General features: G+C 40.3%; 1 protein-coding gene across 1 annotated transcript in view; it reads right to left on the reverse strand.

Annotated features, from left to right (window-relative positions):
* Positions 1 to 36: 36 nt before the first annotated feature.
* IQGAP1 (IQ motif containing GTPase activating protein 1) overlaps positions 37 to 20,200 on the reverse strand; it is a 138,384-nt gene continuing 118,220 nt past the window's right edge. The window contains exons 25-38 of the mRNA XM_018566468.1: positions 19,880 to 20,043; positions 19,265 to 19,489; positions 18,220 to 18,360; positions 17,649 to 17,733; positions 14,653 to 14,885; positions 13,643 to 13,775; positions 10,948 to 11,050; positions 10,595 to 10,730; positions 10,272 to 10,359; positions 7,575 to 7,787; positions 6,886 to 7,052; positions 6,111 to 6,227; positions 1,487 to 1,595; positions 37 to 568 (exon numbers count right to left, since the gene is read on the reverse strand). Coding sequence (XP_018421970.1) covers positions 455 to 568; positions 1,487 to 1,595; positions 6,111 to 6,227; positions 6,886 to 7,052; positions 7,575 to 7,787; positions 10,272 to 10,359; positions 10,595 to 10,730; positions 10,948 to 11,050; positions 13,643 to 13,775; positions 14,653 to 14,885; positions 17,649 to 17,733; positions 18,220 to 18,360; positions 19,265 to 19,489; positions 19,880 to 20,043 — 2,028 coding nt within the window. The 3' untranslated portion in view covers positions 37 to 454. The remainder of the gene's footprint in view (positions 569 to 1,486; positions 1,596 to 6,110; positions 6,228 to 6,885; positions 7,053 to 7,574; positions 7,788 to 10,271; positions 10,360 to 10,594; positions 10,731 to 10,947; positions 11,051 to 13,642; positions 13,776 to 14,652; positions 14,886 to 17,648; positions 17,734 to 18,219; positions 18,361 to 19,264; positions 19,490 to 19,879; positions 20,044 to 20,200) is intronic.

Here is a 20,200-nt window from a genome sequence, read left to right on the forward strand (position 1 = left end):
AAGATATGTGTCTAGAAAATTCAAGCCGGGAAAGCAAAAAAAAAAAAAAAGTGCCCGCACTATTCAATATAGATCATACAGTTCCATGTTTAAAAACAGTCAATGAATAGTGATCCTGGAAGATACTAGAACAATCACTGTAAACTACATTAAACAATACATTGTATAATATGTATCTAAATATGCAGTTATAGTGCGACTCTGCTAGACCACTTCTATTCTATGCTAAGTTACCTCCAAGAGAAATTTTCATTAACACTGTAGTCACCACTGTATTATACAGGTGGCATCACAGAGTAAAATACAGTCCTGGCAGAGTGAAGGCATACAGCCCTTAATGTGTACAGAAGCATTTTGCGCCGTTTTGTAGATGTCATGTCTCAATGACAGGAAGGCAACATGGTGCCTCTTCCACCAGCTCCTCCAGCCCCCAGATCATGAGGATCTCCTGACTTTACTTTCCATAGAATTTCTTGTTTAGAAGGAAGATGAGAAGGTTTACGTTGACCTTTGCTCGGTCAAACATCTTCATAACCGCAACACCCTCATACTGCAGCTGGAGAAGGTCCTGAAAGTTCAAGAGACATCAAGTGGAAAAATCAGAGAGGTGGACATTTGGTACAAAGTAGTTAAGAAAACCCTGCATTCAAACTGCAAAGCTATTTGAAGAACACATGAATATACACGTCTTGTCTTCACACTATTTGAGAAAGTTACACATGCAGAACGCTACAAAGATGATAAGAACATTAAAGTGACACTAAACTCAGGAGTTAAATCTTAAAAATACATTCCAGCACCTTAACTATTAACAACAATGTATCTTATTTGTGCATTACTCAGCTGTAATTTTGATACACAAATAAGATACATTTTTGTTCATAGTTAGGTATTTTTAAGATTTTTCTTTAAGATTTGTTGTTAGTAGTTAAAGTGCTTGAAAACATTTTTAAGATCGAACTTCTGAGTTTAGTGTCACCTTTAGACCAGATTCATATCTTTCATAGCATTGTGGTAGAACACATTTACAATTTTGAATCCCAATGCACCACAACAAGCCTGGATTTTATCAAATATAATGTACAAATCTGAACCAGCTGTGCCTTGTGGTGCACTGGAAAAAAAAAGGCATATGTGCGTTAGAAAGGACTGCTGTGGTGCTTTGGTATCCCATTAATGAGCTTCCTTATCACTTTGCATAATACCATTCATGCAGTAGCTAACCACTAAGGTGTGAATTTAATATAACGCCTGAAAGGGCCTCTCCCCATTACTGTGGGTCATATTTTATCTTTATAAAGTCATATGGAAGCATTACTATTTCTCAATTAAAAAAATATGAATGAAGCTTGGTTTATTTGATCATAAGTAAATGTGAAACAACTTTACAGGAAAGATCATCTGTCTGTTATACTTGAAAATTACATTTTTCCTTTGTCAGCAGATCAAACAGTATGGATAATAGGTTAACCAAATTCAAAATTACCTGATAATGCAGCATATATGTTTCCATCTGAACACCCATGAACTTGGCTTTTACTTCGAAATCACCAACTTCTTCCGTAGGAGATATTTCAAAGATCACATTTTTAAACCTGCATAGACAACAGATGACAACTCTGAGGGTGTGTCTGGCAGATACCTTAGCAGCACATAAATACTGCATGTGATTCAAAAGGAAAGGCACCTTCAGCACTGTAAAAGCAATGACATTCTGCACATAACACAAACTACTGGAATTTCCCTTTCCCCATATTGTATGTCATCTCATAAGAGCAAAATTCTTAAAAATTAATGTGACAGGCGAAATATTTACGTCGTCAGGACTGCAGATTGAATGAGTGGCTCATTGTACATGATCTGTTTATGTATATAAATAGCAACTTGGACTTTTACTGTCTGATCTATAGAAAACTAGCTGCTTATTAAGAGAAGACCTATATCTGAATAGCCTGTCAGTGTTCGTATGGGGAAAACACACAAAGAAAGGTGAGTTAGAGTTAGGATTGAGCAGTGATGCAACAACCAATACCCAGAGGGAAGCAACTGTGGGTTAACCCTTTCGCTGCCAAGCCCTCCGGAACATTTTTCAAATCAGCTGGCCAAGCCATTTTTGAATTTTCTGCAATTTTTTCCTATTGGTTTGATTTTCAACTGCTGCGTTGCTAGCGTTTGTAAAAGACCCCCCAAACCATATATTTTCTGAAAGCGCAGGCCCGGTAGAATAAAAAGATGGTGATACTAAATTTGTAGGCCCTGCGATAATTGCGCAAATGTTTCTCAAATTAATATTAAACCGATAAAAATACACAATTCAATTGTTAAAACACACCAAAATCAGTATCCGTGCACAAAAAAAATAATTTTCTGACTAAATCTAAAAGATAAAACTGTATTGAGTTAATAAATAACAAATATTAGCAAATTTGTAATTGCGCCTTTTTGCGAAAAGGTAAAAAAATGAAGGTATGCAAAACTGTAAATAATCGACTTATGTAAAAAATTGTTTTGGTGTTTGTGTTGTGATAAAATGATACAGGTGTATATTTAATTGCAACACAAGGTATCACAACGCATGGCAATGAGTCACAAAGCTTTGCCATGCGCTGCCACAGTTAATTTAATGTTTTTTTTAAAGAAAAAAAATAAATAAAAAAGATCATGCACTGCGATGCGTTCTAACAACGCACTGCAGCGCATGTGCATGGTGTGCACCACAATATGTGTGTGTTATGTGGGGGGAGGGAGGGGTTGTGCTTTTTTTTATTAGTTTGTTTTTTTTTACACTTTTTTTTAAAAATAATTTTATTTTGTTTTACATTTAAAAAAAAAAATGTTTAAACATTTTTTATTTTTTTTTAAATAATTTTGTATTTATTTTTTTTTACTGTTGGGGGGGCTACGGTGAAATCTCTGGGGTCTAAACAGACCCCTGACATTTCCCTTTTGAAATAGAAAAAGAAATTGAGGACATAAGTCCTCAATTTCTTTTTCTGCAGCCCCAGCACTCAATGAATGAGAAGCCTCAGTACAGAGGCTTCTCATTCATTCACAAACTAATGATAGTAAAAATATTTTACTATCATTAGTTTCTGAATGGGGAGGAGCCTCTGTAGTGAGTGCTAGTCCCCATTCATAAATTCTTGAATGAACAGGCTGTGATGTAGATCGCAGCCTGTTCATTCATAACTGGGGACACATAGTACTATGTGTCCCCAGTTATTTACAAACACCGGAGTGATCAGACGATCACTCCGGTGTTTGCTCTGCACAGAGGGATCGTTAAATATCATTGATATTTAACGATCCCCCGCTCGGCCACGCTACACAGAGCCGCTGTCATCCAAAAACTGACAGGATGACAGCGGCTCAGAACAGAAGACGCTCAGCCATCCTGAATTGCGGCCAGCCGCCGCTCGTTCCCGGGACCCCCCCGACGGTGATTTTTTAATGGATCCCCGCTGCCACAGACCCTACAAGCAGTGGGGATCCATGGAGTCCCTCATCCCTCCCTGGGATGGCTCCAGGGAGGGATGAGAGACTCCAGATGCCGGCGGCCGGCACCGGCGGGGGGGGGCGCCCGGTATTTTTAAAATTAGTGGTCATCAGCGGCTTGTGAGCCGCTGATGACAGCTATTAATTTAAAGGGGACAGTCTGCTGAACAGTTCTACTATAAGCTGATGGTCGCTAAAGCGACCATCAGCTTATAGTAGAACTGTAAATGTCAGGTCCGTACGACGTACTGAGCTGGCCAGCTGGAAGCACTTTTGTAGCTCCGTACGACGTACGTCCTTGGCAGCGAAAGGGTTAAAGGGGAAGGGAGTTACTCGAGGGAAAGGAGTTGCAGAGGGCAATTCTCTCATAACACAGATGGCATGCAGCATGTGAATACCTAAGACTAGTAAAAAGTGCCGGATACATAAATGAAGAAACAAGATCCTAGCTAACAGAACAGTGATGAAGAGACGCTGCATGCATTGGTTCAGGAATCTCTCAATATATCCTCTAGAGCAGCGGTTATTTTTTTTTTAACTATATAATGAAAAAAGTACCATAAATGTAAAAAACAAAAACAAAGTTTATCTACGTTATGTTATAATATCTATTCTTACCCATATTTTTAGTAAAACATAACATTCGGGGTCACGGTGGGTAAATAGACACCAAACATGTCAAGCCTTAAAATTGCGTGCGCCCGCAAAATCGCAAAAAACGCCCATAGGCGACGATTAAAACGCTTTTACTGCTCATCAGTTTAGTGTCATCAGTGATTAATGGCTCTAAAATTATTGCTCTCACTCCAACGTTTGCGGCGAAATTTAACATGTGCGGCACAATAGGCGCAATCGTCGTTTTCGCACGTAGGCGCACACGACGCATATCTGCGTGTGTATGTGGGGGCGGGGACTTAAAACATTTTTTTTCTTTTTTAATTTTAATAGGCAATTTACATGACAGGTCCTCCTTATGGAGACATCAGGGGTCTCCAAGACCCCTAATGTCACCTAGGGACCCCCAGAGAAGCTGATGAAACAGAGATCGGCTTCATCAGCTTCTGTAGCGAGAGAGTGACACTTCCTTTGCCATCAGGAACAGCGGTACAGCAGTGGGGACATCAGACAGTGGACAGAGCGGTAAAGTGCCTTCAGGGGGACAGCATTTGGTGAAGTATGGTACTGGAGTGCTCCCTGTCACTGCGCTGTCTGGAGGGAGTCCACTGTCATCCCCTTAATACAGTATATCCCTGCAGGCTGATACCATCTCTCCTGCAAGTTCCCCCTCACATGCTACCACCAAACTAGGTCGTATTTTCGGGGTAGGTCTTATATTACAGGAATCTTGAAAAATAGTGCTAGGTCTTACTTTCGGGGTAGGTCTTATTTTCGGGGAAACAGGGTATATACATATACACACACGCATACACAAATGCATATGAGAATATATTCATATTAGTGGTCTGCGGGATTTAAAGTTAATTTAGTGGTCCATGAGGTGCGAAAGCTTGGCGACCGCTGCTCTAGAGAGCTATGGTGCCTTTGTGGATTCCTTAACATATTTTTTTATAGATCCTACACTAATTATATTCATTTGAATCTGTGGGTGTGCCAAGCATGTACTGTATTTTCTAAGGGACAAAGTTTATGTAAACTACTTAAAGGAGAACTATGGGGTTAGGGCTTTTCCCCATAGTTCTCTGAAGGGTAACGGGAGGACACAAACTAGCGTCCTCCCGTCACCCAAAGCTCAGCATACCGCGAGTTGCAGCTCTCGGTATACTGAGACGCCGCAGTATACCGCGAGCTGCTGGTCGTGGTATACTGAGACGCCGCAGCTGAAGCGGATCCCGACAATTATGAAGTGATCCGCCCAGCTGCGTGACTGACAGCTGGCTCTGCCTATCTAGAGGCAGAGCCAGTTGTACCCGCCTCCTCCCGTTGCGCCAGTCAGCACTGGAGGATCGGAGCGGGGAGGGGGGGAATCCAGTCCCTCTCCTGTCACGACTGTCGTGACAGGATTGAGAAGTGAGCGAACGCCGGTATGTGTTCGCTCACTTCCCGATCTACTGAGCCGACCTGTGACAGTATCATTGTCGCAGGTCGGATAAAATTATGAGGATGAGTGAAAAGCACTCCTCATAATTCTCCTTTAATTAAAACTGCTTTGGGCTATGGATAATATGCATCTTCGTTAATCTCTAATAAATGCTTTTTTTCCCCTTTTGTGAGTGGAGTAAGTGATGTCAGGTAAGGGATAGGGTACAATCTAAGGTAGAGAAGAAGGAAGAAGATGGATAACAAAAGGGACATAGATGTAGACTGACATAAGTATGTATGAGGGATGCCTCATCATGAAAATACCAGTGCAACTCTCAGCCTAAAGTCAGGCCGACCACTTCTTCATGGACTGTACTCTGCAAATTAACCTATTCTAGCTTTTTGGGCCAATAAAAGACTAAAGGGAATTTTTTCACCCAGCAAAGATTTGGTTTAGCAGCATGCAGTGGGCTTCAGTGTGCACATCTAGCATTTTGCAGCGGAATACCTTTGACTGAGGGGCACAGTGTTGTGTGCAGCCACTCATCCACAGGTTAAAACACATTAACACTTACTGGTTCCCTTGTAGATCCTCAATCTCTAGCAGCACACCTTTCTCATGGAGCCGGGCTGCTGTGTATTTAAGAGATATCTTCTTGCTCTTCTTCATCCCACCTGGTTTCTTGGACACTCTGAATTTAAGAAATAAAGTGAATGTTTCCATTGTAAAGTAATCTTTGATGTAAATGACAACAGATAGCAATGCGTTTTTATATATTATGTCCAATATTTAAAAAGGGATAAAATCTACATAAGTCAATGACAATCACCTTAAAATCACCTGATAATGCTTTGAAGACTCTAAACTGATAATATCTAATTGCTTGCTTTGGGAAACTGAACAACACTGTTTTAAAGACAAACTCCAGCCAAGGTAAAAATGAACAGTTCATTAAAAGATGAAGTAACAAAACCAGCTTTTGTCACAATATCGATCTTCAAATCCAGGAATATCCACTGCAGAACTGTCTTCCTAAGTCTGACTGTTAGCATCATTCAGCTCATCTCTCTATCACTTTACTCTCTTCCTTGTCAGCCCATTAACTAATAGGCTTCCTCTCACACCGCAGCCCTGCTGTACAGGGACTGCAAGAGGCTGATACCAGGTCAAATTCAGGTACTTACACAGCTTGCATTTGAAAAAAATTAATTTAGGGATGTATTATTGATTACAGAGCTGTATTAATTTGTGTCTTTTATATCAGCCTAAAGTTCATTTTTTGTGTTAAAAGCAAAATGACATCAAACCAAGCTCATCCAAACCACAGAATTAGTATTTTTAGTACTTACTTGCCCTTGCTTGCTAGGTTGTCCAGGCAAGTCTTGATGTAACTCTTGTAATAGTCTACTTGCTCTTCATAAAACACAGCCTTTGAGCTGAGAGCAGAATGAGTCTGCTGGAGCTTCATCAGTTCAGCCTTTCTTCTCTGCCGATATCGCCTTTGATTACGAATGTCCTGAAGCAGAAAACACAATAAGCATCTCTACATTTCAGGACAGACTTCTTTGTAGCATTTTTGTTTGATAAAGTTTTCTTTTAAATACATACATCTCTGGTTCAGCTTCTGAATCAGGTGCCTTACACCAACATATAGTGTTTCTCACACTGTACATTCCCTCTAATTGCTCTAAAAGTATATTATTAGCCTTTACGGTTAACTAATTTACTAGCACAGCCACCGTATTTGTAAATTTCATGGATCAGACATCTCACAACCAAATAGGAACACATGAAGGCTTCATGATCAGATTCAGGGATGCCCTTTATCATGTAACATCCACACTGATGTTTGGGCCTATGATGAAGCAAACTTTGCTCGTGATTCAGTGTAGATGTGATATCAGTAAGTGTATAAACTCTGTCTCTATTATTGATTTAAAAATAAGAGTAAGACAGGTATCTTTGATGGGACCCTTCCAGCACTGGAGCCTAAGAGGCCAGGGGGCAGGCCTTTTAGCTTGACATAACCATATTTTACCTTGGCAATGTCATTAATGAGATCCTGGTACCGGCTTTCTGGATTCACCATTCCAAGGTCTGATAGCTTCTTGAGGCCAGCTTTTATCTTTTCCTTTTTCTCTTGCAGTGTTAGATTGTTGTCTTGTCGTAGAGATGTGGCCTTTTTCATTTTATCTGGAGTCTTTGCATCCCGAATTGCTCGCCTCTGCATGGCTCTCTGATGGTCTGTTTCCTGGAAAATTGAAAACATGCCAAGTGAGCTTTTTGTCAAATGGTCCAATCCTATAGGACAAACACTGGATCTTAAGGTGTTAAAAAAGTTAAGAAGAATCATTAAGAGTCTATTCACACTTCTGCTTATGGTGACATGTGCATTTTTGTGCAATGACGCTCCCAGTGAATTGCTGATTCATCTTCAATGGGCCCTCAATGCACGTCCACAGGCAGAAGTAAATAAAAGCCCCACAAGGAAGAACACATGCTTTACCTTGCGGTGCACTGAAAAAAAGGGGCAAGTACATTTATTTACTCTATGTATAAGCACTGGGTGCCATTAAAATTGAATTATCATATACACAAAAAGATATGCAAGCGTGTGAATGAGCCTATCACTGGACTTTGATTCTTTGCACAGAAGAAGCCTGAGGCGAAAGGCTACCCTGAAGATGAAGGTGGGCAGACATGCAACCACAATCCAACCACCCTTAGCTAATTAAATCTCATTGAACTTCCCTATCCATTTGTAATAATCTATCCAGAGGTGGCAGAGATGTGCTGCAGACACTAACGGCACTTGATTTTCAGGGGTAACATAACAGTAAAATAACAGACAATACCAAAAATGGCTGGATGAGGAGACTGGCATCTAAGGTCTATGGGCATCCTAACAAGGTACATACCAATCATTCAGATTTAGGAACTTGGACAACACAAACAAACTGGAACATAAAAACTCCAAATGAATAATGCTGTTTAAATAATCTACATTATTTTACACAGAAGTTAGCCCACTAGTTTGCAAATGTTGCCAGCTGTCAGGATCCAGAGCACCCCCAGGTGGTGCTGGAGCCAGGTCCTGCAGTTCCTGTGCTCGCCTGCGGGTGTCCAGCAGCCAGGGACTGTAAGGAACCTGCAGCTCCAGTACTCACCTGCGGGTGTGCCCCAGCTGTGACGGATCATCCCATCACCTGGTGCTTCCTGGGAGGGTATTTAGGCCCTAACTGCAGTCAGGAGCTGGCTCAGTATTTGCGTCGCCTGCACTTGACTGCTTCCTGAACCCAGCTTCCTAGCTGCAGACCTGTCACCGACCCGGCTTGTTACCCGACCACTCTTCTTGGATCCTGTTTCTGTACCGTGCTGCCCTCCTGTTAACGACCTGGCTTGTACCTGACCATTCTTCCTAAATCCTGTACTGTGCTGCCCTCCTGTTAACCCTCCTTGTTACTTCACTGCTAAACCTGTGGGGGGTTGGTGTTTAGTAGTTTTGTTTGATGGTAACAAATAAACTGTGCATAGAACCCTATCCTGTGTGGGCATATTAATTTGGTCATCCTGCGTGGGTACCTGCATGAGGTGTGAGGACGCCTGTACATGGTACCCTGACACCAGCAGTCCATGCTTTGACTTATTGCATCATATGCCATGGTGCCATCATAATCCAGGGGTCTCAAAGTTGCAGGCCACGGACTAGTTACTTTTGGCCAGCAGAAAGGCAAACCGATCAAAGCCGCCTTTACCGCAGGGCAAAAGGGCACACTCTCCTGGCGGTCGCTCCTCGCTCTCTCTCCTGGCTGTCTCTTCTCGCTCTCTCTTCTCAATCTTACCTTGTTCTCTCGCTTAGCTGTCTCTCCTCACTCTGTACCCTGGCTGTTTCTCCCCACTCTCTCTCTCCTGACTATCTCTCCTCACTCTCTTCCCTGACTCATCCTACTGTCTGTCTCTCCTTGCTCTTATTTGAAAGTACATATCTGTGTGAAAAATGACTGTCAACTATGACTTTAACAAATCTAAAACCAGGTCTAGGCTAACCGATCTCCAGGCTGTTGCTTGGATCTCAACTGCTAAACACTTAAGGCAGAATTGGATCATCAAACTCAGAGCAAACACTGCCAAGCATCTGGCAGTAAGCAGTGACTGGTAACAAGCACTATCTAGTACTGTACATAGTTCGATTTTGAAATTTTGCAGGTGGCCCCCATGAAAGAGGAAAATGTGTCCAGTGGCCCATTTGAGTTTGAGACCCCTGTTTTAACTACCTTCTAAACTCTGGCTGTTATTGGCTTTAGGATGTCCAATATACTATGCAACACACCAAGTCCTGCACACATTCTTTTACATGTGCCTTCTTTCACACCACAAAGAGTTTCTGGAAGGTGACTACATACATATGTTACTTCTGAACTTGAAATGCTCTCTCTAAAAAAAGACTCCAGAAATGCACAATACATTGCAAAAGTGCAGCAGCAAGGGGTTGGAAGAATACGGCAATTTATACTACACAAAGGTCATTTTCACACAAAATGACAACGTATGTATGACAGCTAGGTTCCTGTTTAATTTTTTATGTGAATAAATCATTTTTGGGACTAAACTTGCTGTTCCTCACCTTCCTTCCGTGTTATCTGCTTTGTAAGTGTGGACACTGTGCAGTTCTTGACTATATAGTACCACTATGTTTTATCATACAGACTGCCAATGAATTGGGTAGACTGTTTACCTGTTCTTTGGTTGCTGGCGTTTCCAGGATTTCTGTCAAAGTTTCCCCAGGTTGGAACCGAATGACATCAACAATCAAGCGTTTTGTACTTGAGGTAAAAAGAGATCCTAATTAATATTTTGTATGTATAGTAATATTTTCCATATATATAGATGTTTTCTCACAGTTCATAGACTCTAATACCATGCTATTCCAGATTATTTATTCCTTGATACTCAACTGTGTAGAATAAGTAGTGGTGGTAGTGTGTATAACACTGATGGGTTCTACAGAAAGACTTCTAAGGCATCTATTACATGATAAAAATCACTTAAAAGTCTCACTTTAACAGAATAGTCCTTGCATTCTTCTCTGCGTCCTCATCCCCTATAACTTCAAACTTGTTGGTTAGAGTTAGAGACACCTCAGTCTTTCCTAGTGCCTCCTTGTTGGCATCTGCTCCAGCTCCTGGCCCTTCACCTGGGGAAGAAAAGGTAAAATAAAATCAATACGCAGGGTTATTATGATCAGTGTTACTTTGCTCCATTTTTAAAAGGTCCTATAATTTGACATCTCACTTGCTCTCTAAATTACTGATTGGACTTCCGGTATCAGTATCTGTATTTTAAAATGTGTACTTTTTTCTTATAACAAGATTATAGCAAAATTATGCTCGAGGGTAAAGCAAACGTCTCACCTATGAGAGACTCAATTGTAGGCACCTCCCCAAGATCATCCAACAGCTCATGGATCGGGTCATTGTGTTCTGGTGCTATTGCATCCTGATGGTCTAGAAGGAGCTGTAATAAAAAAAACATTATTTAAAAAAATGAGTGTTAAAATGAATAAATAAAAAAGCATCCTCACAGAACATCCTCCTGGACAAAATACACCACATGTCAAAATATGAATAGCCAGAGGAAATGTTTTATAACTGGCAATAAAAAGGTTAATTTAATTTAAACACAGACCAGATGTGGGATTGTTTTAAAAACACAGTACATACTGCTACTTCAAAGTGATAGTTCATGTCTATACTGTTTAATTGTATAGTTGCAAATCCTCTATATTAAAATGACAGTAAACTCAGGCATTAAACCTTAAAAATGCAAGTACCTTTACTATGAGTTATTTGTGTATCACTCGGCTGTAGATCCTCAAATTATCTCCGAAGTGGTGCTGACACTGTCCTTCCTTCTGCAGGGTGGCTACTTTTGTTCCCCATGGTCCCTGTGTGTGTTGTAAAGTAGTCACCGCTCCAAGCTCACTCCTGTTATGGACTACAATCTCAATACAAATTACTACACTAAAGGTTAGATTGTAGTCCATCACATGAGTGAGCTTGGAGCAGTGAATACTTTACAATACACACAGTGACCATGGGGAACAATAGTAGCCACCCTCCAGAAGGAAGGACAGTGTCGGCACCAATTCAGAGATGATTTGAGGATCCACAGCCGAGTGATACACAAATAAGATACATTTTTGTTCATAGTTAAGTATTTTTAAGATTTAACCCCTCAGCTTAGTGTCACTTTAATGTAGATTTGGGGGAACTCTAACTGGACAAGGGTGCTGTACCTCCACAACAGACATAAAGGGGTTGATTTACTAAAGTCAAATAGGCTGTTCACTTTGCAAGGGAATATTCCCTTAGCTTAGTAAATGCGGTGACCTTCTACTGACTTCCATCATCCAATCATGTGCAAGGAAAATTACTGTTTTTTATGAATTGTCCTGGCACATGATTGGGTATTCTTAGCAAAGTGAATTTTGACTAAACTAAGGGATCATTCCCTAGCAAAGTGGACAGTCTATTTCTCTTTAGTAAATCAACCCCATGGTGTCAGTGCTAGGATACTACAATATTTTTACTAGCATATATGAAGAAAATGTCTATTTTCAAAATGAATGTGTGCAAGTTGTATTACTGTCCTGATAATAAAAGCAGTGACTTAATTATACCACCCCAACTAAGCTGTTTGTATTCCTTTCTGCACTATGGAATCAGAACAGCTTTGAACAGTGTGCCAGTGAGACAAATATACAAACAGCTACACAGCCAAGACTGAGCTACTGACATGAAAAACCACCACACAGCCAAAACATGGACTTTTTTACAGCAACTAAGCACTGCTAATTGTTTCTATGGCAGCATTCAAAACTCCACCATCATCTTTAAACCATATCTAAACCCAAAAGCAAAAATGTAACATATTGCAGCCTGCCAAGTCTTAGATGTGATGACTCTATTAGTTCTATATTTCTTAGATTTTCACCTGGTAATCCGGTCAGTAACTCTGTTATTTTTCATCTTCCTCTAACAGAACATGCTGTGCAGCAAAAGTGGCAGATAGAGGGTTGAGACAAACGATTTAACACTGGACGGGGTGATCCCAATGGTCAGCTTTTAATCATTTATGTAACATCTTTATCCCAAAAATAAAAAATAAACTTTTGCTGTAAATGCGTATTTATTAGCAAGGTTCATCCAAATCTGCTAGTCCATCTAATGCTGGGCACACACCTTAGAACCATCGCAAGACTTTTGTCTTGCGATGGTTGTAAGGTAATTAAAAAGGGGCGGGCTTCCGATGACCGCAATGTTAAAAACGGGCAGTGTGTGCTTGCGCACACCGGCCCGTGCGGCTATTATCTTGCGAACATACCACAAACCAGCCGAAAATCGTACGATGTTCGGCTGGTTTTCGAACATGTTCCTAAGATAAAAGTCGTGCGACCTTACAGTAGCAGAGGTCGCACGCCTTCCACACACCTTGCGATAATCGTACGATCGCGGGATTTCCAGCGATTATCCTACGATTATCGCTAGGTGTGTGGGCACCTTAACACTGCCCTCTCCCCATGGTGGCAATGCAGCTGTCCAAGGTTGGCTCTGCTGCTCCTCCATAGAGTGGAGCCACCCTAAGACATGAAGTGTGTTATTGGCCGAATTACCACATGAAAAAAAGGCTAAAAAGAAAATGAATGCAGCCAACACATTTAAGGATTAGTAACTGCAATATATTACATTGATTTTTGTGTTTAGATACATTTAAAGGTAACATGCACTGGGAGAAAAACAGAAGTTACTAACTACTAACATTTTACTTCTGAAAATGTTAGTAGTTAGTTTATGAGGCAGGCATTGACCTGGAACAAAAATACAGCAATAAAGTAAAAACCTCCTTATCTGCGGAATTGTTCCAGGTCAATGGCCGATACACTGATGTCATACTAAGTAGTTTAACAGCCAGTCAGATAGCATCTTCAGGTGAGGTCAGCAGTGGCTATGGATATATTCCTTTAAGTACATCACTCAGTTTTCCTTTAAATGAGCAGGCGGCCCTGCCACTTTCATCAGCTCAATAAAGAGTTTTCCAGGGACTTACCGTGTGTGTATTAACAATCTCTCCAATAGAAATATAAATAACTGGCTTAGTAAGGGTGACCAGATCAGAATATTCATCCACATTAAACTTATCCTCCAGCTCTGGAACTTCACAGGCAGATTGGAAAAACCGTCTGTGGGCAAGTACAAATCAAACTTACAAGAAAGCATTTGGCAAACAGATTAAACGATACTGAAAGATCATTTAAAAGAGCATGGTATGTGTCATTGTAACATTTCTTTACAATTAACTTCCATTACTGTATAGGTGATTCTAATAAAACAATATCTGTGCTGGAACGCACTGGATCGCATTCCGGCCGCCTCTCTGTTTTGGGGAGGAAAGGTGCATTGAAGTCAATTTCACCACAGCCACGCCTTCTGGCCTCAGTGCGATCGCCCGCACCAGAACCCGTGGCACATCAGTGCCTACGTTCCGATCCAGTCAGAAAAAAATGCTCCAAGCCCTGGGGGATCAATTTGGGTTCCCTGGTGTTGATATAATTTTATAGGGCCTGGTGTATGGCTATTTACTGGGGGGAGGGGTTGCTGGAGTTGAGTGCTGTTAACTATTTTAACCTTTATGGGGGGCTTTCTGGGAGTTGCTTTACATCTATATGGTGTTGATGCCAATAAAGCATGTTGTATATTACATTTATAATTGTGGTGGGGGCAATTCTTATAGGCAGTACCCTATTTCTTTGTGTGTACTATGCTTCCTTTTAATTCCCCCAGTCTGAACACTCCATAGTGCTGGTTTGCTCTGGAGTATACATGTAATGTGACAAAGAACATTACATGACACCATAGTGACGGAATTTTCCATATGGCCATAAATGTTACGGTATGTTCTTTATACCCGTTAGAACTAAAGAAGCCACTTGGATGAGTGGTGAAACGTCTTCAACCTTACAGAACTAGTCCAGCTGAATGTAACCAACCACTGCTAGGTAGGAGGTAAAACTCCTATTTTAAGATACAAATGACTGTCTAGATATCATCTTGAGTTACCTGAATTTCTGATAGGACTGAGAGAGATACTCATTGATGATGCTCAGATGGGCATTGTCTCCTAAAAACATCTTGTTGGACGCAGCATGTTGAAGCATCTTGGCAATGGAGCCCAGGTTTCGGCGCTGATCTGTGGTGAGCTGACCACCAGCAGATATATCAATAATATCAAAGGCATCAGGGGCCACAATAGCTGGGTTCATGTAGCGATAATACAACAGGTTTCCCACAATCTATACCCAAGAAACAAAACGATTGTTAGATATACAGCATTTTGTTGTCATTGAAGCACACTGGAAGAAACACAGAACCAGCTGTTGTACTTTTGGTAGCTATGTGTATTTATGCCATTAAAGGCGGTTTGGGAAGACACCCTTATGAAAAACCCATATTGTGTTACTGGTCACATGACCTAGAGGTAGGAAACTTCATGTACTGCTTATACCAACCACGCCTTTTAGTATGGTGGGTCAATGGTTGGATTTTCTTGTGTAAGAATATGAAATACATATACAGAACTGTTTGATGATTGTTGAAGAAATTTTTATGGTATTTCTGCCAATGTTACAGAATATCAGATCAAGAAAAAAAAAAAAAAATCACCTTCAGAGCTAGAATATTACTGATGCCTCAGTGCAGAGAAGCAGAGCTAGAAGAACAGAAAAGAGAGCAGCTTTCAGATACAGAGCAGATGGCAGAAAAAAACCCAGCATGTCAAGAATAAGGCCGAGTACTCCTGGATGTTCAAGGTCTGTTAAATGCTTGTTCCATGCCTACGGTGTTCCGCAGGTGTTCAGTAACTGCTTAAAGCCTCTCCAGAGCACTTGTATCCCTTTAGGCACCACAAAATGACTAATTGATACACAAGTCAATACACACTACACCTTCTTTTGAGTGAAGGATTGTGGGCAGTAGGAAGCAGTCTAAAGTTGGCCATACATTGTGTTTTTTTCTTATTCAGCATGGATACCGGGTTATTGTATTCTGACAGCCGATGCCTCCAGCTGCCCAAATATCCAGACAGTGACTTCAGCTGACTGGCTGCAGTCACTGTTTGGTTGACAATTTTTGGCCCGGCTCCTTCAAGAAAAGTCAAATCAACTTTTTGTCAAGTAGGTAGCCCTGCCAAATGTTAACATTTCACAAGAGTAGTCTGAAATTCTGAAAGTGTATGACCAGCTTCTCAAACACCAGACTCTTCCAGCAGTCTCAGGAGGGACATTTATGGCTGTTTCAAGCATTTAAGAGATGCTGATGACCATAAAATACTACAAGCAGCATGTGCATCAACCTGGCAAATGCAACACAATCACATCCACAAGATGCTTGTGAGCACTGTGTCACAGATTAGCTGTTAGACACATGATAAACACTTAGCTTGAACGTCATGAGTACATAGCCTGAAGCACAGTATGGAAATAAAGCACTAGATCTACAGCAGCTGAATCCTGTGTGACCAGCAGAGGGCTCTACACAACAGAAAATGGAAAGGAAAAAGAAGAGATTCCCAGGATTATTCACAAAACGGTGAAGAGTTTGGAGAAGGCAGGGGAAGTGAACAATCAAGGACAACATGGCGGATTTGGAACAATTCTCCAATTCAGCTCACTCTCCAGTTCAGCTATGCTGTCCTCGATTGTTCACTTCTCCTGCCTTCTCCAAACTCTTCACCTTTTTGTGAATAACCCTGTCAGTCTTATTACACGATGGAGAAGATTTCTGATAATATATGTCAGGCATTCCCTGTGAGCCAGAATACACTGTACAATATAACCACTGGCGACAATGCATCAATAACATGGAGCATGTCCTCCATTTCTCATCAACAGCTTTGCCTACTTGGAAACTCAGATGCTGAGCTCTCTCGCTGTAGGCACTATACAACATTCCCAGGCACCTAGCCTTTGGGCTATGCTGACTAGTAAGGCTGTGTGTTGGAAAATGTTGTAATGTATTGTTGGCTTAGTAAGTCACCCTTCCCAGGATAGTTTGAAACTAATCAAACAGCTACCATTTTGAATCTCTTACTACAGTGCAAAGACTAGATGAGTGGATAGGAGACAATTCATGACTGCATAATTATATATTCAGTAATTTCATAAAATAACTATTACATTTTGGGATGCAAAGAAGCTAACAATTTTTGAAGTTCTCTAGTGTGCATTTTTGGGAAATTGCATAAACAGTTTCTAGCTGCTCCAAAATCGACTAAAATTTGACTCTGACACTTCAGAAAAAGTATATTTTACCTTGATGGGATATTCCCTCTTAAAGCTTTGTTCCCTGTGACTTATACCCTCCATCATCACACAGCACCAGTAATAGTAGTAATGAGGCGACCTATCCCAACAGTTTCCTTTGTTTTATGGTTTTAATAAGACACTGTTGGTGGTAGGTTCACTAAACTATAAAACAGTCTGTGCAATGTTATATGTAGCCAACATTAATGGAAAATTTACAAAATTACGAAATGCGTGTGTGAAAAGGAGAGGAGGGTGTAAGCGATAACATATTTCATAGGCTTGTGTTTTGCTACTCTTGTATGAGAACTAGAGGAAAATAGTGGAGTTATTCTTCAGTTACAGTAATGTGTAATCCACAGCACTCCTGACCGGAATCCCATAAGATAGATGGGAGCTGGTATGACCAGCGGATGGCGCCGCGTTATCACAGAAATGTCCTAAAGAAGTCACCCTCACTCCAAGGTCCAATGTGTTGAACGCCTCTTTTATTTAGACGTTATACATTATAAAAGCATCTTTTCGGGACCCAACATTGTCCCTTTATCAGGAAAGCACAGTGCTTTTACACTGTGCCACCATGTCTGTATAACGTCTTAATAAAAGAGGCGTTCAACACATTGGACCTTGGAGTGCGGTTTACTTCTTTTGGACATTCTTCAGTTACAAGTCAGAAATAAAGGGCAAATTGAGGGTAGCATAAACATTATCATAAGAAAAGACCATTTATTAGAATCGGTGGTTTAAAAGACTGACCTTGACCAGCTCATCTTCTCCAGCATCAGGAAACTTCTCATGAAGTGTATCCTTCAGGACCTTGGCAATGTAACGCATGCCATAACTGGGAGGCAAATATAATGAAAATTATGTAAGAACATTGGCCTTTAAGTAAAGATTACAGGACCTCTAAAATAGAGAGTGCACTGTGTCTAACCTAATGTGGGCTGCTTTTCATGGACAACACAGCTAGGTCTTAATTTAGACACTTTTGGTGATTTTGACCATAACTAGATCATTACAAACGTCTTGTAACTGGAATATTATAACCTAATATTGTTCAAGTTATAAGTGATTTATTGATGTACTACAAATCAGTAAATGTAAATAAGGGATAGTCACATTGAGTTACATTTTCTGTTCTGCCAATCCATCTGTCAATCTACTCACAGAGGGGAATCTGGTGTGCTGAAGGTTTAATATCTCAGTTAAACTTTCAAAGTTATCACTTTGACAATAATTCAGACCTTTTCTACCCATGTCTTTATTTCTGGCTAATAGTACAATATTGTTTTGCTTTGTTTAACAAATGACCAGCAAGCATACTTACGGGATCTTATCAACTGAGCTGACAATGGCAGACAGGAACTTGTCAGTCACTGCGCGCATGTTTTTGATGGAAGAATCCAGTCTGGTCCTGACCTCCTCATGTGACATTGCTTGCTCTGGTGTAACATCATATGGCAGTTTGCTGGATGGTAAAGTAACTTTGTGTTAGATAATCTATTCTAATTATGTCAATGGTAAAACCAGCTGGATGTGGTTAATTTTAATGGAAAGAAGAATTTTACAACACAATCTAAAACCAATTGAAGAGAAAGCAGTTCTGCAACTTTCATCCTTTCCCTAGCGGACTCATTTCTATGACTCATGTACTCATTTATCATGCTGCTTCATCATTAAATACAGTCTTATACAACAGCAGCACACGCATCTTAAAATGATCCCAGTTTGTTCTAGACATACCCACTTCAAACTACAAACAAATTAAAAGTGTGTATATAGCGGAAACTTTTTTCCTTTCAATGGAGACACCTATATCAGTGAAAACTCGCCACACGTTGTAAAGATTTCCTTTACTATGTCTCCAGAACAGGAAGTAAAATCTCCCCTACAGGACACAGAGATATTAATACTCTCACAGTGTATTAACGTTTCCTTACTCTATCAAAAAAAAAAAAAAGTCTTGGCTATACAAACACTTTAATGATCTTATTCAAAGGGGGAGGATATGCTGTAACTCAGATGAGACATTCAGGAAAAGGCTTCTTGGAGTTTTTTTTGTAGACAGTGATACATAGCTTTTTGATTGAATGCTATGGGTTTCTGGAAAACCTTATTAATATAGAGACTGTCATAAAGAAGAATTTCCCTCCTTCACCAATGTACGCATCACATGCTAGTTTTGAGACACTGACTACATTGCATCAGTATTAATATATGACATACAACTCTGATCAGTTCCATCACAATCTTCTCACACAGCTGTTTGCTTTGTATGGAAGTTTGTGGACAAACTCCAATAATAAATGAATAGCTTTTCTTGATTGAAATATCAGATAATATGGTGTTACATGCACTGTGAAGGCTCTCACCTGGCTTCTCCAGTCTGAGATTCCATCTGGTTGACCCATGACTTGTAAATGTCCACAGGGTCAGTTTTGATGTTAAGCGACTTGTCATCCATGATCTCCTTCACTACCGGTGACAGGATTTGCCTCAAAGCATTCTGTCCACGAGCCCCTCGGTTAAAACTTACCACCATCTTGATTACAGTGGGGTTTCCTGTGACTATTTCTTGAATCATGTCCACTTTAGATCTGTGTAAAAAGACACATTGGGTATTCTCTTTTCAGGGATGGTCATACATTTTAATTGTTTTGTGGAACATCTATATATTATTTGTACATGCTATAAATCTCATCACCTTTCCAACCATTAGTAAATATGGAATATGTATAGTAAGTACTGTATTTAATGTAACTAATGTTTATAGCCATTGTTTATTTTAAACTAATTCGATAATCTTTACGTTATGAGCAATTCCTGTGATTTAAACTCCTAATAAAAATGCAGCATCATACTTTACAGAATGGTTTAGTCAACACAAAGAAACTGATAGGCCAGCAATGGTTTATACACGTAAGCCAAATTCAGGAAGAAAATCTATTCCCTCCCAATTTCAGATGCACTTAACAGAAAACACCTACTTGATCTCCTCCTGGAGGGCGGTCTTGAAGAGGCGCAAGAGTAGGTATTCTTCTCTTTGATTGGATGCATAATTATAGAGAGTAAATATAACAGAGTCCATGAACTTGGTAGACTTGTTTTGGGGCATTTGGAAAATCAGTTTTGCCAAGTAGGTTGGATTAGTCTGCAGAAAAAGAACATTTTGGAATTGAACGAAAAGATGCAACATTAAATTAACTGTACAAGTGGATACCGCATTGTGCTCTCTTTAATAACAAAAGTGCAAAAAAGTTGATTATCAGGTTTTCTAAGTGAATGGGAGTTCCTGTATAATGAACCCT

This window comes from Nanorana parkeri, unplaced genomic scaffold (genome assembly GCF_000935625.1).
Source record: "Nanorana parkeri isolate BGI_ZX_2015 unplaced genomic scaffold, ASM93562v1 scaffold951, whole genome shotgun sequence".
Taxonomy (NCBI): Eukaryota; Metazoa; Chordata; class Amphibia; order Anura; family Dicroglossidae; genus Nanorana; species Nanorana parkeri.